Raw genomic sequence first — 17,122 nt, 5'->3', positions numbered from 1 at the left:
GAAAAACAAGGAGGAGTCACTGGCCAGTCAGGACAACCCCTAAGGTGTCCTGAGCTGAGGTGACTCTGACTTTTAGAAATCCTCCATCCTGCAGATGGAGGATTCCCCCAATAGGATTAGGTTTGTGCCCCCCTCCCCTCAGGGAGGAGGCACAAGGAGGGTGTAGCCACCCTCAAGGACAGTAGCCATTGGCTACTGCCCTCCCAGACCTAAACACACCCCTAAGTTCAGTATTTAGGGGCTCCCAGGAACCTAGGAAACTAGATTCCTGCAACCTGAAGACGAAGAAGGACTGCTGACCTGAAGCCCTGCAGAGAAGACGGAGACACCAACTGCTTTGGCCCCAGCCCTACCGGCCTGTCTCCCTACTTCAAGAAAAACTGTAACAGCGACGCGTCCCCCAGGGTCCAGCGACCTCTGAAGCCTCAGAGGACTACCCTGCATCTAAAAGGACCAAGAACTCCTGAGGACAGCGCCCGGTTTCACAAAGACTGCAACTTTGCAACAAAGAAGCAACTTTTAAAGACCACACGTTTCCCGCCGGAAGCGTGAGAATTTCCACTCTGCACCTGATGCCCCCGGCACGATCTGCGGAGAAACAACACTACAGGGAGGACTCCCCAGCGACTGCGAGCCCGAGAGTAGCCAGAGTTGACCCCCCTGAGCCCCCAAAGCGACGCCTGCAGAGGGAATCCAGAGGCTCCCCCTGACGCGACTGCCTGCTTCAAAGAACCCGAAGCCTGGGAAACACACTGCACCCGCAGGCCCCAGGATCTGAAGGATCCGACCTCCAGTGCCGGAGCGACCCCCAGGTGGCCCTCTTCCTAGCCCAGGTGGTGGCTACCCCGAGGAGCACCCCCCTTGCCTGCATCGCTGAAGAGACCCCTGGGTCTCCCATTGAAACCTATTGCAAACCCGACGCCTGTTTGCACTCTGCACCCGGCCGCCCCTGTGCCGCTGAGGGTGTACTTTTTGTGCTGACTTGTGTGTCCCCCGGTGCCCTACAAAACCCCCCTGGTCTGCCCTCCCAAGTCGCAGGTACTTACCTGCTTGCAGACTAGAACCGGGGCACCCCTATCTCCATTGAAGCCTATGTGTTTTGGGCACCACTTTGACCTCTGCACCTGACCGGCCCTGAGCTGCTGGTGTGGTAACTTTGGGGTTGCCCTGAACCCCCAACGGTGGGCTACTTTGGACCAAACTTTGAACCCTGTAAGTGCTTTACTTACCTGCAAAACTAACTAATACTTACCTCCCCCAGGAACCGTTGAATTTTGCACAGTGTCCAATTTTAAAATAGCTTATTGCCATTTTTGCCAAAACTGTACATGCTATTGTGATGATTCAAAGTTCCTAGGGTGCCTGAGTGAAGTACCTTTCATTTGGAGTATTGTTTGTAAATCTTGAACCTGTGGTTCTTAAAATAAACTAAGAAAATATATTTTTCTATATAAAAACCTATTGGCCTGGAATTGTCTTTGAGTGTGTGTTCCTCATTTATTGCCTGTGTGTGTACGACAAATGCTTAACACTACCCTCTGATAAGCCTACTGCTCGACCACACTACCACAAAATAGAGCATTAGAATTATCTCTTTTTGCCACTATCTTACCTCTAAGGGGAACCCTTGGACTCTGTGCATGCTATTTCTTACTTTGAAATAACAAATACAGAGCCAACCTCCTACACCAATTCTATACGCTAGTAAACAGAAATAGGCATAGAAAAGGTTAGAAAACAGTACAAATGTAGATAACCAAGAGCGACCTTAGGGGGAGGCCAAACCATATACTAAAACAAGCATTTGCAATGCAATGGGTCTCGCATTTGCTCGAGTTAGAGCTATTAGTATTGTCAACTCCTAACCGGACTTTTCCTGCCACATAAATTGAAAATTAAAAGTAAAACAGTTTCACATAAGCGAGCCGATTTAAAGTGCCAAGGTCGCCATGAGCATCAGCATGAAGGAGACACACAAAAGGAAAAAGAAGATTGCTCGCAGTTAAACGTATTGGCGAAAGTGTAATTAGTCATGTAACAGGGTCGATGTCCAAAGCGGTAACCAAACCGCCCCAAAGAGGAATAAATGTAAAGCATTTACCAATGATAACAAAAGATTTTTAAAGGGCAAGCCCATGAATGAGCGAAAGTGGTGGGCGTGGTTAAAAGCCCAAATAGACAACAACACGTCGGAAAATCTGCGTTTGCACACTGCTATGGTCAACCTAAAAATGGAATGCGAACACAGGACCCCCACCTAGGTAAGTGGGATGTGTAGAGGGGACCTGGGAGTACTAGAAAACCACAGAGGTAAGTAACACAGTACCTCCTAGAGACCAGGAAAGCAGGAGTAAATACTGGAATTTCCCCAAACTACCTAAAATTAAGGAAAAGAAGAAAAGAAGACACACAGACAAGACTGCAAGAAACCAGTGGTGGATTCCTGGAGAAGAAGACCTGTGGAGAGAGGAGACCAAGTCCAAGAGTCACAGTGGAGTCAAGGAGGAGTAGGAGCTACTACCCACCCAGCTGTACTTGCAGGAGTTGGTTGATGGTGCTAAAGATCAGGTCAGCACTGCAGCCCTAAAGCCTGAGAAGAGTTCCTGAGGGATGCAGAAGATGCCTCACGCTGGAATGAAGATTGCAGATGGGTGTTGGGGAAGGAACTCCACCAACAAGCCTTGGAAAAGGCAAATTTGTGAGCTGCCAGGGACCAGCGAGGCCCAGGAGAACTCAACCCAGGAGGCGGAGTCAGAGGGGACCCTCAGCAGTACAGAGAGCCCACAGGAGCAAAGGCAGCACCCGCAGGAGTCCTACAGGACGGGGACACAAACATCGCGGAAGGAGCCCATGCAGCACTGCAGTAAGGGATCCCATGCCACAGGAGAACCACGCAGAGGGCTGTGTGTCGCAGGAAGGAGTGCTGCAGCTACACATAGCCTGAAGATTCTTTGGAGAAGCTGCAAACAAGCCTTGGCAGCTGCAAGAGACGTGGTGCATGGGGATACTGTTCTGCATGGGAAGTCAAGGGCCTACCTCCACCAAAGTTGGACAGCTAGCATAGAGGACCAAGAGGACTACTCTGGACCACTACCCATGATGCAGGATCCACACAGTTCAGGATCAGAGGACCAGCAAGTCAACACCATATCCTCCTCCTCCTGCTTCAACACCCTCTGCATGCTCAGAAAGATCTACAAATGGATACCCACCAAAACCAGAAGAACAGTCACCCAAGTCCTCGTAAGCAGCACGCTGGACTACGGCAATGCCCTCTACGCAGCAACCATGGCCAAACTCCAGAAGATGCTGCAACACATCCAGAACGCCTCTGCACGCATCATCCTGGACATCCCCTGCCACTGCCACATCACGGACCACCTGAAAAACCCGCACTGCTTCCCAGTCAAAAAGAGAATCGCCTTCAAACTCCTCACCCACGGTCACAACGCACTGCACAACACTGGACTAGAATACCTCAATAGAGGACTGTCCTTCTACACCCCGACCCAGCATCTCTGCTCCGCCGGCCTCGCAACCGTCCCACGTGTCTTCAGAACTAGAACTGGTGGTAAATCTTTGTCGCACCTCGCCGCCAAAACGTGGAACACTCTTTCCACCCACCTGTGCCAGACCAAAGACCTCCTTACCTTCAGGAAACTTCTCAAGACCTGGTTGTTTGAGCAGTAGCAGCACCTCCCTCCCCCCTTCTCCCTACTCCCCTCCGCAGCGCCTTGAGACCCTCACGGGTGAGTAATGTGCTTTGCAAAATTCCTGATTGATTGATTGATCCACGCAGCCGGTCGTTGTTGAAGTAGGTGCCTGCGGATGCAGGGGTGTGACTCCTTCACTACAAGGGAGATTCCTTCTTGCTTCCTGGTGCAGGCTGAAGACTTGGCACCCTCAGAGGATGCACAGCAGGGGAAATGCTGCAGTTGCTGGAAGGAGCCGAAAGAAACAATGTTCCTGTGAAGTCCAGTTGCGGTTCCAGTGGCCAGAAGTAAATGTTGCAGAGGAGACCTGGTATAAGGTGTAAGTGCCTTAGGTACCCACCACACACCCGGTCAGCCCCCTACATAAGCCATGCCTTAAATAAGCTGGCCACGTGCCTTTAACCCCTCATGCCCCTTTAAACACCGCCCAACACACAAACACTCACTCAGGGCCGCCTTTAGGAAGGTGCCACTAGTGCGGCCATACTGGGTGCTGACCTGGAAAGGGAGGGGGTGCTAACCTGCAAGGGGGGGGTGGGTGGGAGGGGGTTGTGTTTAGCAATTGACTTATGGTTTAAAAAGTACCTGATGAAGAGTTCCTTGTGCATCCAGCTTTCTGTCAGCAATACAAATGCCAAGATAACTTGCCATTAATGTTCCTGCTAGAAAGAGAGATGGAGTTTTGTGTAGTGGCAATTTTGACTCTCCATAAAATACCACAAAGGGTTAATATGCCTGCCGCAAAGAACAGATCTGAATTTGATGTCGATAGCTGAGTGGATTAGTACCGCCAACCAGCGCTATAAAACACATGAATTATATGTGAGGGAGGGGCTAAGGAGAGGTCAGGGGCACTTTTGCTAGGTGGTAGTGAGGGAATCCTAGGAGGAGGTCATGGGTGGGGAGGGGCCGCGAAAAAAGATTGTCGCACCTGGCCTCACCAGCGCTAAAGCCGGCCCTGCACATACACACACATACTTTTTGCTCCCCAAATAAAGGGCTGCAGATAGTCACATCCATAAAACTTATACACAGGGGTGTAGCTTGGTCATTATGATGGGGGAAGGGTGTTAGCTTAAATCTTACAGACAATCATGCTGGTACAGGATGTTAAAATACATCACACCACAACCAAGTCGCACAGAGGGGCTTAAGAGGCAGGGGAAAGAGACAAAGGCAGATTGGTGGGTGTACTAAGTGAGAGAAAGCGCATCATTTTGTGAAATAACCAACATTTTTTAAGTCTTTCCGAACAGAGAGAGAGAAGGTGTGTGTGTTTTTGTTTGTGTGTAAAAATTCCTGGTGAAATCTGAAACACTCTTCACCCCACCGACTGAAAACACCTGCACCCCACTATTTATCGCAAAATACATTTATGAGGGGGGTGTAAAACCACCCTCAACCCCTGCCGCTATGCCCCTGCTTATACACATTCGAATTTGAAAGCCTACCCAGGTTTCAAACAACACTGCTCACACAAAACAGTGTCAGCTTCTGTGCTTACCAGTTCTCATGGGGTGAGATCCAACGTACCAACAGAAATTGTTAGCGAGGACATTAAAACCATGAGACATGTTTCAAAAACACATACTGCACAAACTATATGAACCTGGAATTTGACACGAAGGTGAAGAAATGTGCCACAAACACTGCTGTCCTTCCTCCTCTCCCTGCGTCGTTTGTATTTCCTAAAATGGGCGATAGAGTCCTTTAAAAACTATCTTATTTCCAGCGCTCGAAATGGAAAAATGGAAGTGAAGGTATCCTAGATCAGAGTAGCTGTTTTTTTCCTGCTAAGTGCCGGTACTCTCCATTAAAACGTATTACACTTCTGTTGAAAAGTGCATCTACTCTCCCCCTCAAAACAAAAAGGTGCCGGTACTCAGTACCAGACTTCACCAGTCCATCTAAAGCACTGCATATTTCAGGGACGTTCAAACTCTGGCTGCGTGTGCGTAGTGGGTGGGACACAGGAAGGCATCTGTGGACTTATGAAAGCTTCTCGCCAATGGTGACACAGAGGAGCACAGAGTCTTCACTGGGCCCTCTGCTTTTGAGTTGGGTGAAAGCTGAATTAATTAATAATACATTTTGCATTGATTAGTAGTTAAGAATTTACAATGACTAGGCTAATATTGAGAAATCGAGTGTTTTGGAAAAATGTCCCCCCACCTAAGTGGCCACTATAACGTGTACAACATTAATAAAGAAATAACATTAACTGTTTAAAATAATGTGCACATATAGAATAAAATGTATTAATGGACCATACTAACGTATTATTGACATGTATTGGCTTAATTTTATGAGGCATTGCGCACCTGTGAAATTTTGGGCCTAGTCGACAAAGCCTCATGTAAAGTTTTATAGCATAAATAAATGTTCGTAAATGCTTTCTTCTTCAAGCAAGACGCTTCATTTGTTCATTGTTCACACAGTGTTGACCAAATAGATTTGTAAAGTTGCAACGTTAAAGTAGATAATGTCTTAAAATTTCTTGTGAAAATTGTCTGCTGTAATACGATGTGCTAGCTACCGTTACATATGTATCTTTGGTGCGTGAGAAGCCAACGTTCCCAGGACGGGACAATGGCTTCACTGACGGGAGTTATGAATTGCAACTAAAAGTTTCCTGACGGAAACTGGTGACAGGAACAGGAGAAGAGGAGCCAATCACTGATGTGTGGAAGACTGTCTAACTATATCACAGATTTAAGAATTAATGATTCTTGGTTCTACTGTGAACAGCCGATATTCTGACCAATGAAGACTTGAGAATGAAAATGTCACTTACCCAGTGTACATCTGTTCGTGGCATCAGTCGCAGTAGATTCGCATGTTCTGCAATAGCTCGCCATCTGGTGTTGGGCCGGAGTGTTACAAGTTGTTTTTCTTCGAAGAAGTCTTTCGAGTCACGGGACCGAGTGACTCCTCCTTTTGTCTCCATTGCGCATGGGCGTCGACTCCATCTTCGATTGTTTTTCCCCGCAGAGGGTGAGGTAGGAGTTGAATTGTAGTAATAGTGCCCATGCAATGGAGTGACTAAGTATGCACCTATTTAAGGTTGAGATGATACATATATAAATAATTGAAGGTAACTTCCAAACTGCTACAGGCTCCCGGGGAGGCGGGTGGGCACATGCGAATCTACTGCGACTGATGCCACGAACAGATGTACACTGGGTAAGTGACATTTTCAGTTCGATGGCATCTGTCGCTGTAGATACGCATGTTCTGCAATAGACTAGTAAGCAGTTATTTCCCCAAAAGCGGTGGATCAGCCTGTAGGAGTGGAAGTAGTCTGAAATAATGTCCTTAATACAGCTTGACCTACTGTGGCTTGTTGTGCGGATAACACGTCTACACAGTAGTGCTTGGTGAATGTGTGAGGCGTAGACCATGTGGCTGCCTTACATATTTCTTGCATTGGGATGTTTCCTAGAAAGGCCATGGTAGCACCTTTCTTTCTGGTTGAGTGTGCCCTTGGTGTAATGGGCAGCTGTCGTTTAGCTTTAAGGTAGCAGATTTGGATGCATTTAACTATCCATCTGGCTATACCTTGTTTTGAAATTGGGTTTCCTGCGTGAGGTTTTTGAAATGCAATAAAGAGTTGTTTAGTCTTTCTGATGTTTTTTGTTCTGTCAATGTAATACATTAATGCTCTTTTGACATCTAATGTATGTAGTGCCCTTTCAGCTACGGTATCTGGCTGTGGAAAGAACACTGGAAGTTCCACTGTTTGATTTAGATGGAACGGTGAAATAACCTTTGGCAAAAATTTAGGATTGGTCCTTAGGACGACTTTATTTTTGTGTAGTTGTATAAAAGGTTCCTGTATAGTAAACGCCTGAATCTCGCTTACTCTTCTCAGGGAAGTAATGGCGATGAGAAATGCCACCTTCCAGGTTAGGAACTGTATGTCGCAGGAGTGCATGGGTTCAAAAGGTGGACCCATAAGTCTAGTTAGGACAACATTTAGGTTCCATGAAGGAACAGGTGGTGTTCTTGGTGGTATAATTCTCCTAAGGCCCTCCATGAATGCTTTAATGACTGGTATTTTATATAGGGAAGTTGAATAGGTAGTTTGCAGGTATGCAGATATTGCTGCAAGGTGTATTTTAATGGAAGAGAAAGCCAGGTTAGATTTTTGTAAGTGAAGCAAGTAACCCACTACATGTTCTGGAGTTGTGTGTAATGGTTGTATTTGATTAATATGGCAGTAGCAAACAAACCTCTTCCATTTACTTGCATAGCAGTGCCTGGTGGATGGCCTTCTTGCTTGTTTTATGACTTCCATACATTCTTGGGTAAGTTGTAAGTGCCCGAATTCTAGGATTTCAGGAGCCAGATTGCTAGATTCAGCGATGCTGGATCTGGGTGTCTGATCTTTTGGTTGTGCTGTGTCAACAGATCTGGCCTGTTGGGCAATTTGATGCAGGGTACCACTGATAGGTCTAGCAGCGTTGTGTACCAGGGTTGCCTTGCCCAAGTTGGTGCTATCAATATGAGTTTGAGTTTGCTTTGACTGAGTTTGTTTACCAGGTAAGGAAGGAGAGGGAGAGGAGGAAAAGCGTAAGCAAATATCCCTGACCAGTTCATCCATAGGGCATTGCCTTGGGATTGTTTGTGTGGGTACCTGGATGCGAAGTTTTGGCATTTTGCGTTCTCCCTTGTCGCAAACAAGTCTATCTGAGGTGTTCCCCAGAGTTTGAAATAAGTGTTCAGAATTTGGGGGTGAATTTCCCATTCGTGGACCTGTTGGTGATCTCGAGAGAGATTGTCTGCGAGTTGATTTTGTATCCCTGGTATAAACTGTGCAATTAGGCGAATTTGGTTGTGAATTGCCCAATGCCAAATTTTTTGTGCTAGCAGGCTTAACTGCGTGGAGTGCGTCCCTCCCTGCTTGTTTAGATAATACATTGTTGTCATGTTGTCTGTTTTGACGAGAATGTATTTGTGAACTATTATTGGTTGGAAAGCTTTTAGTGCTTGAAAAACTGCTAGCAGTTCTAGGTGATTGATATGCAGTTTTGTTTGATGTACGTTCCATTGTCCTTGTATGCTGTGTTGATTGAGGTGTGCTCCCCACCCTGTCATGGAAGCATCTGTTGTTATTACGTATTGTGGCACTGGGTCTTGGAAAGGCCGCCCCTTGTTTAAATTTATGTTGTTCCACCATAGAAGCGAGAGGTAAGTTTGGCGGTCTATTAACACCAGATCTAGAAGGTGACCCTGTGCTTGAGACCACTGTGATGCTAGGCATTGTTGTAAGGGCCTCATGTGCAGTCTTGCGTTTGGGACAATGGCTATGCATGATGACATCATGCCTAGGAGTTGTAATACCATCTTTGCCTGTATCTTTTGTGTTGGATACATGCGTTGTATGATGGTGTTGAAATTTTGAATTCTTTGTGGACTTGGAGTGGCTACTCCCTTTGATGTGTCTATTATGGCTCCCAGGTATTGTTGTACCTTGCGTGGCAGAATTTTGGATTTTGTGAAATTGACGGTGAACCCGAGTTTGAAGAGGGTTTGTATGATCTGATTTGTGTGATTTGAGCACTGTATGAACGAATGGGCCTTGATTAGCCAGTCGTCCAAATATGGGAACACATGTATTTGCTGCCTTCTTATGTGTGCAGCGACTACCGCTAGACATTTGGTAAAGACTCTTGGTGCGGTTGTTAATCCGAAAGGCAGTACCTTGAATTGGTAATGTATTCCTTTGAATACGAACCTTAGGTATTTCCTGTGAGATGGGTGTATTGGTATATGGAAATAAGCATCCTTGAGGTCTAAAGTTGCCATGTAGTCGTGTAGTTTTAGCAATGGCAATACTTCTTGTAGTGTGACCATGTGGAAGTGGTCTGATTTGATGAAAGTGTTCACTACTCTGAGGTCTAGGATTGGTCTCAGCGTTTTGTCCTTCTTTGGTATCAGAAAGTACAGTGAGTAAACTCCTGTGTTTATTTGTGTGTTTGGCACTAATTCGATTGCATTCTTTTGCAATAGTGCCTGCACTTCTATCTCCAGGAGATTGGAATGGTGTGTTGTTAAATTTTGTGCTTTTGGTGGTATGTTTGGAGGGAATTGTAGAAATTCTATGCAATAACCATGTTGGATAATTGCTAGAACCCAAGTGTCTGTAGTGATTTCCTCCCATGCTTTGTAATAATGACCTATTCTTCCCCCCACTGGTGTTGTGTGGAGGGGGTGAGTGACATGTGAGTCATTGTTTAGTAGTAGGGGTTTTGGGGCTTTGAAATCTCCCTCTATTTCTAGGGAATTGCCCTCCTCTATATTGTCCCCGAAAACCTCCTCTATACTGTCCCTGGTAAGTGGACGGTGTTGCTTGTGAGGTGCTGGCTTGTGTGCTTTGACCCCGAAACCCCCCTCGAAAGGGCGTTTTACGGAATGTGCTGTAATTCCCTCTGCTCTGCGGGGAGTAGAGTGCGCCCATGGCTTTGGCAGTGTCCGTATCTTTTTTGAGTTTCTCAATCGCTGTGTCCACTTCTGGACCGAACAGTTCTTTTTCATTAAAAGGCATATTGAGAACTGCTTGTTGAATCTCTGGTTTAAATCCAGACGTTCGGAGCCATGCATGCCGTCTGATAGTTACAGATGTATTAATTGTCCGTGCAGCTGTATCTGCAGCGTCCATGGAGGAACGTATCTGGTTGTTGGAGATGGTCTGTCCCTCCTCAACCACTTGTTTCGCCCTATTTTGGAAGTCCTTGGGCAGATGTTCAATGAGATGTTGCATCTCGTCCCAGTGGGCTCTGTCATAGCGCGCAAGTAGTGCCTGGGAGTTCGCGATGCGCCACTGGTTTGCAGCTTGTGCTGCGACTCTTTTACCAGCTGCATCGAACTTGCGGCTTTCTTTATCTGGGGGTGGTGCATCTCCAGATGTGTGAGAGTTGGCCCTTTTCCTAGCTGCTCCTACAACAACAGAGTCTGGTGGCAGCTGTGTAGTGATGAAAACCGGGTCCGTAGGAGGCGGCTTATACTTCTTTTCCACCCGTGGTGTGATTGCCCTACTTTTGACCGGCTCCTTAAATATGTCTTTTGCGTGCCGGAGCATACCAGGGAGCATAGGCAGGCTTTGGTAGGAGCTGTGGGTGGAGGAGAGTGTGTTGAACAAGAAATCATCCTCGACCTGTTCTGAGTGGAGGCTTACGTTATGAAATTGTGCTGCTCTAGCCACCACCTGAGAGTACGCGGTGCTGTCTTCTGGTGGAGATGGCTTTGTAGGGTAGGCCTCCGGGCTGTTATCTGACACTGGGGCGTCGTATAGGTCCCATGCGTCCTGACCTTGGTCACCCTGGCTCATGGTGGTGTGAGCTGGGGAGTGAGATGGAGTTTGTGCTGGTGAAACGTTAATCACGGGCGGAGGAGAGGGTGGTGGTGTAATTCTTTTAACCACTTTTGGTTGTGGTGCTTGTTCCGTCTGGAACTCCAACCTTCTCTTTCTCCTAATGGGGGGAAGGGTGCTTATTTTTCCTGTCCCCTGCTGAATGAAGATACGCTTTTGCGTATGGTCCACATCAGTTGCTTGTAGCTCTTCCTCAAACCTATGCTTTTGCATTTGGGAGGTTAGCGAGTGCTCTTCTGTATAAGAGCCTGAAGCTGGGTCGCTTGCAGTTTGTTTCGGCGTCGAAACTTTGTCTGCGTGTTTTTTCGGCTCCGAGGTGACTTTTTTCCTTTTCGGGGCCGAAACCTCTCGGCGTCGATCTGTTTCGGTGCCGCTGTCTCGGCGTCGAGCCGTGTCCACACCGGTATCTCGGTGTCGAGGCTTGTCTCCAGCACTTTCTCGGTCCCGAGAAGGCTGCGTGCCGGTGTCTCGACCGGAGTCGGACAATCTCGGCACTGTTTTGGCCTTTTTCGGTGCCGACGGTCGGTCACCGAATTTATGGGTCGAGCCATGGCCTGGTGGCAGTGGCGTCCCCTGGGCCTTGTAAATGTTTCTCTGTGTGTTTTTCGACGTCTTACTCACGGTTTGTGTATCGTCGAATCCTTCGGAGTCTGAGTCTTGGATCGAGAAGGTACCTTCCTCCTCCTGTTCCTCGAACTCCCGTCGGGCTGTCGGTGCGGACGCCATTTGAAGTCTTCTGGCTCGACGGTCTCGGAGTGTTTTTCGGGACCGGAACGCACGACAGGCCTCGCAGGTGTCTTCGCTGTGCTCAGGTGACAGGCACAGGTTGCAGACCAAGTGTTGGTCTGTGTAGGGGTATTTATTGTGGCATTTGGGGCAGAAACGGAACGGGGTCCGTTCCATCGGCGTTCCTCAGCACGCGGTCGGGCCGACCAGGCCCCGACGGAGGATCGAAAAACTACCCCGAAGGGCACCGGAGCTCTTCGATCTTCGATGCGGTGTTGAATCTAAGTACGCCGATCCCGAACGCAACAATACCGACGAAAATCTTCCGAAATTAACTATTTTTTCCGTTCCGAAACTCGGAGCGACAGGAACACGTCCGAACCCGATGGCGGAAAAAAAACAATCGAAGATGGAGTCGACGCCCATGCGCAATGGAGACAAAAGGAGGAGTCACTCGGTCCCGTGACTCGAAAGACTTCTTCGAAGAAAAACAACTTGTAACACTCCGGCCCAACACCAGATGGCGAGCTATTGCAGAACATGCGTATCTACAGCGACAGATGCCATCGAACATTACTTTATGGATTTGAACTTATCACGACTGCACTTAGCAGGAATAGTCCTGTTTTCAAGGGTCCGTCGGAGAGTTAGTTCGAGTGATGTTCCAAGAGATCCAGAGCAGTCCTAGATACCCTTTCCTTTAGTCTCATTGCGTAGCTACTGAATGTTGAGGCTATTACGGCTGTTTAATTAGTTTGATGTCCTTTCTATTTTGGTTCACTTAACTTAGAGCACTGTTGTGGCTGAGCCAACTCTTTTCACTTTCCCCACTGCAAATGCTGACCAGACAGATGCCCAGCTGACGAAGAAGCTTCTGATTGCTGATCCAATCAGGAGAGGTATAACCAAAATAAATTGTATTTGTCATAGATTTTTGTTCTTTCCATTTAGGTACCAACCGCTATATTTTTATTAGAGCCATAGCTGGATGTTTTCCTAATTAACTTTTTTTGCATGAAGGCCAATCATGCCATGCGAATTAGAGGGTCAGTTATTGTGTGCATGTTCAACCAATGTTATTAACAAAGGACTGATTTTATTCACCCGTCAATGTCTAAATGTATGCCATCTCTATACTTCAGTTATTGCTGATATTAATTTGTACAGTATCTCTTGAATGTCTAATGTTGAATGCTTTAGTAAAATTGAGATTTTTCTGCCGTTTTGGTCAACCTGTGTTCTTTATCTATGTTTATCGGTTAGTTTTAAGATTGCTTTACATGGCATTAGCATTGTTAATTTAGGGAAATAAACTTTCTAACTTTTACTAAAAGCTGTGGTTATTCATGGTCACATGGGCCATGGTGTGTAAAGTTTACTGACCCAAAGTTTTGATAATGACTTGCTTTATTAAGTTGTGCTGTTGTTAGTTGGGTCATGAGCAAATTTAATTTTGTGTCCATGGTGGAACTCTCTTAACTGAGTCCAAAGGATCATCGAACCTCTAACGCATCCCCTTATTAAAAAATTACAGAAGACCAATTAAGGCCAGATGGGCTCACAGTTGTGGAGTTATTCCACCACCTAACCAGGGAACGGCACGGAGGCGGTGGGAGATATCCTTTTAATTAATTAGGAGGGCCCTCTGTCATCCCAGCTAGACTACTTCTTCTGGCGCTGATTGTAAGGGACACAATGCTCAGAGTACAAACACCTATTACCATAAATTAGGACTCGCCCCTTCAAGTAAGGATGGCCACCTCAGTGCATGCCCTGTATTTTCTTGCTCTTGGATGTGGGACTCACCAGAACCACGTCGGGGCTCTTCAGGTTGAACGCCTCTTGAGACCATGTCATTCCGGGGAGTGGGGAACGATCTCCCTTTCTCTGTAGTTTCAGGCCCACGGTGTGGTGACCCATACTCGATAGCAGGTGCTTCACCTCCTCTGACGACATCTGGTCAAAGTAAACAGTGGCGCCCACAATCTGATCACCTGAAAGAGAGAGGCTCGTGAGCAGAGGGCAGATGACTGATAAGAAATAAACAGTGGCGCCTCCTAGCACACACGTGAGGTAATGAGGGCGTCGCTTCCAAGCACTTTCTGTGAGGAACAGAATGGCAGGGAAATGATCAATAAGAAAAAATGGAGGATATGGAATGTGCTCACGTCCAAGCACGCACTGAGGGATAAGAGTGACGTCCAAATAACCACTAGAGGTCTCGCAGGCTGTCAACGTGAAGGTCTGAAGTTAAGTGCTGGTGTGATATTAGGCTCACAGACTGTTGTCATGGCCTGAGATTAAGTGCATTTATTATATGTGTCTCTGATCAAGTTCCCAGAGTGACGTTACAGTATGATATTATTGAAGTGTGGGATGAGTTTTTTGGAGTGATGGTGCAGTCCAAGGTCAGAAGCCTAAAGCGATGTCACCAACTGATGGCAGGTTGAAGGGGTGATGTAACTGTGTGACAGGGTGCACGAGTGGTAAGCCAATTTAGCATCAGTTGCCTGGCACAATGTCCAGTCATGGGCAAAGGGCACAAGTATCGCCCAGGGCATCTCTCTATGGATCAGTTGATGGTCTTGTACATGTTTAAACATCTCCCTATAACTTTGTATCCCACGTGTACTGATGACAGTTTCTAAGGGCAGTAGCTCAAGGCAGATAGATGTGCACAGAAGCACAAAGGGGGAGACACTTCTATCACAGAAATATAGACTATAGAGAGTACGTAACAGAAGCCCCCCCACACACACACACTCACCTTCTTTTACCACCCCCGTTTGAGCTACAGGAGAGTCCTCTACCAGCTGCTTGACAAAGACACCTTCGTCGTTCTCTTCTAGGGTGATGCCCATGGAGCCGCTGCCCTGCCAGTTGGGCAGCAAGATCTCCCGTGTCTCTTCCTCGTCTTTCTCCATCTACAGAGGGACACAGACAGTCAAAATGGAAGAACGACTATATTAAAAGCAGTTCAATTAAAAGAGAAAGCTACAAAAGAGTGTTTTGGTGGATAACAATTAGACATGGCGCTACACAGAGCTCTGCTGCCTTGTGGCTAGGTTTGCATTATACTAATGTCACATATATGCAAACATTCACAATGCTATGTTTAATTCAGGATATAGCAATATAAAATAAAGAACCCTGACCAACTCGGGAAAATCCACAAAAGTCGACGAAACAAATATAAAAGCTTAATAGGAGTTTGAATAAGAAGAAAGGGTTGTATATTTCAATGCAGGTTTAGACCCTAGCAAAGGAACTATGCGGATAGGTGACAGATCATTTTAAATATGTTGAGTGATTTCCTGCCATATTAAAAAATTTGCAAATAGTAATATTAGAGGCAATAACCAATTAATTTTTACTGGCATACTACTGGACAGAGACTTGCACCTTAGCTGAGGGCTGAATACAGTCCAGGGATTTCTGTACCACAGCAGAAGGGTACAGGCAATTACTAGGGGCTTGGTATCTCTGCTGGAAGAACAACTAAAACAAAATGGTTACTTACATGTAGAAGTAGTTTTGCAGCTTGTAGACTTTCTGGATTCACAAGATGTGCATTATGCTGCCATTCAGTGGTTGGGTCCAGAATCACTTTGGTTTTTAGTCCTTTTTAGGGTCGAGCCTGCGTTGCATGCGCTTGCGCATGCGTTTCGCAGGGAGACTCTTTTGTATTTATAAAAGGGCTCGGAGCCCTGTCAACTTCAAATCAGTGATTTTTATTGGTTGGTGGGCTTCCCTAATAAAATCTGCTTGCTTTCATTAGTCGAAGGCACGCATATGGCATGCCTTTTACGGTGGCAAGCCCTCCTCCAGCGCAGCGACCAAGTACAGAAAACATGCGAGGCTCGCTGTTTTCCATCGGGCTCGTGGACGTTTTTTATCTCTAATTTACGAGCCCGATCTCGCTTGGCAGAAGTCGAGCGCTTTACCTACTTGATTTCACTTTTTTGGGTTACGTGCATAAATGCACTTTTGCCTTATAGGTGAAAAGTCGGGTTAGGAGTTTACAACGCGATCAGCTCTAACACGAGCAAACGCGAGACCCGATGCATTGTAAATGCTTGTTTCTTCTGTAAGCGGGTGTTGTGATTATGTACTCTCACAAAAACATATCCTGTACCCTTTTGTCCATACAAGAGTATTGAATGTCCAGCCTGGTTCAGGAGTCCCTCGCATGGCACCCCAAATGGGTGCCCCTCACATATTCTATTGGTGTCATGCTTCAGCATCGTGTCTCACCCTGTCCCTATAAACCAGGATGGGATCAACCATATTACAATGTGCATTACAACATACACTTTTGAAATTGTCACAAATGGGGTCTAAATGTAGTGAGATACAAATACCTAGAAGATACCCCAGTTTCCCTTTAATGTTGGGTCCCTCTGGTATCTGTTATGGTTAAAAATTAGGCAATATGGGTGTCTATAGAGGATATAATTTCCTCTGATTTGCGTCAGCATGTTTCAGTCCACTTTCATTAGCCACAAGGGCTCCAGGACTTTTGTCAAGATTTGTTAGTACCCCTCAATCCATACCTATCCGTGTCTAGGTCCCTACGTCTTGGAAGTCAGGTTTTTTTTTCCTTAAAGACACGACTAGACGTCGCATACATAAACAGTAAACAAAAATGCCGCCACACTTGTATGTCACTGGAGCATATAATAATGCATGCCATACAGAAATACATGAGAAAATGAACACAATGCTGTAAGCGTAGGGCATTCAACACTGAACATAAAACACAAGCTTCTGGTATTTTCGTAGCAATAAAGTACAAACGAAATAACATATTGTGTACGGTCATGCACTTATATGCACATGTTGGGGCATGCATCGCTGTAAAGCAAACCTCGTTTGAGCACATCAAGGCCTTGAAAGTTGGGGAGGCGGGGATATCCCACCAGTTATTATTTATTCTCTTTGGCAACATATAATATTGGTATCCTGTCAATAGTGGAGGTATCACACAATTAATATTCTGTCAGTGGTAGAAGTGTCAGGGAGATAGCGTAAATGCAGGGTTTACTAGGCACCGTACAATACTTGCTGTTTATAGCAAATCTCCCATTTCCAGCTCCCATTAGCATTTCTATTAGTTGGCTTGTCCTTGATCTCACTTGTCACTGGATATAGTACTGAATTGTGCGTCTATGCGATGTTAGTGGGGTGGCATCTTTCAGAATTCACGACGGTCCAAGGGATTTCGTCATTTAGGCCAATTGCATCAGTTTTAATCTATTGACCCATCTCTGTTCTTGTTCAGGTAAATTTGTGGTGAAGTTGTTACTGTTAT

The 17,122-nt window shown here is 46.3% G+C and overlaps 1 protein-coding gene across 13 annotated transcripts in view; it reads right to left on the bottom strand.

Annotated features, from left to right (window-relative positions):
• Positions 1-17,122, bottom strand: part of AHNAK (AHNAK nucleoprotein) — a 126,677-nt gene that overhangs the window by 48,775 nt on the left and 60,780 nt on the right. For all 13 annotated transcript variants that reach the window (XM_069207082.1, XM_069207090.1, XM_069207085.1 and 10 more), the window contains exons 3-4: positions 14,579-14,735; positions 13,618-13,805 (exon numbers count right to left, since the gene is read on the bottom strand). In XM_069207082.1, the coding sequence (XP_069063183.1) occupies positions 13,618-13,805; positions 14,579-14,735 (345 nt within the window). The remainder of the gene's footprint in view (positions 1-13,617; positions 13,806-14,578; positions 14,736-17,122) is intronic.

This window comes from Pleurodeles waltl, chromosome 9, assembly GCF_031143425.1.
Source record: "Pleurodeles waltl isolate 20211129_DDA chromosome 9, aPleWal1.hap1.20221129, whole genome shotgun sequence".
Classification (NCBI taxonomy): domain Eukaryota; kingdom Metazoa; phylum Chordata; class Amphibia; order Caudata; family Salamandridae; genus Pleurodeles; species Pleurodeles waltl.
The sequence above is the reverse complement of the archived record's forward strand: the minus strand, read 5'-3'. Positions and strand labels throughout refer to the sequence as shown.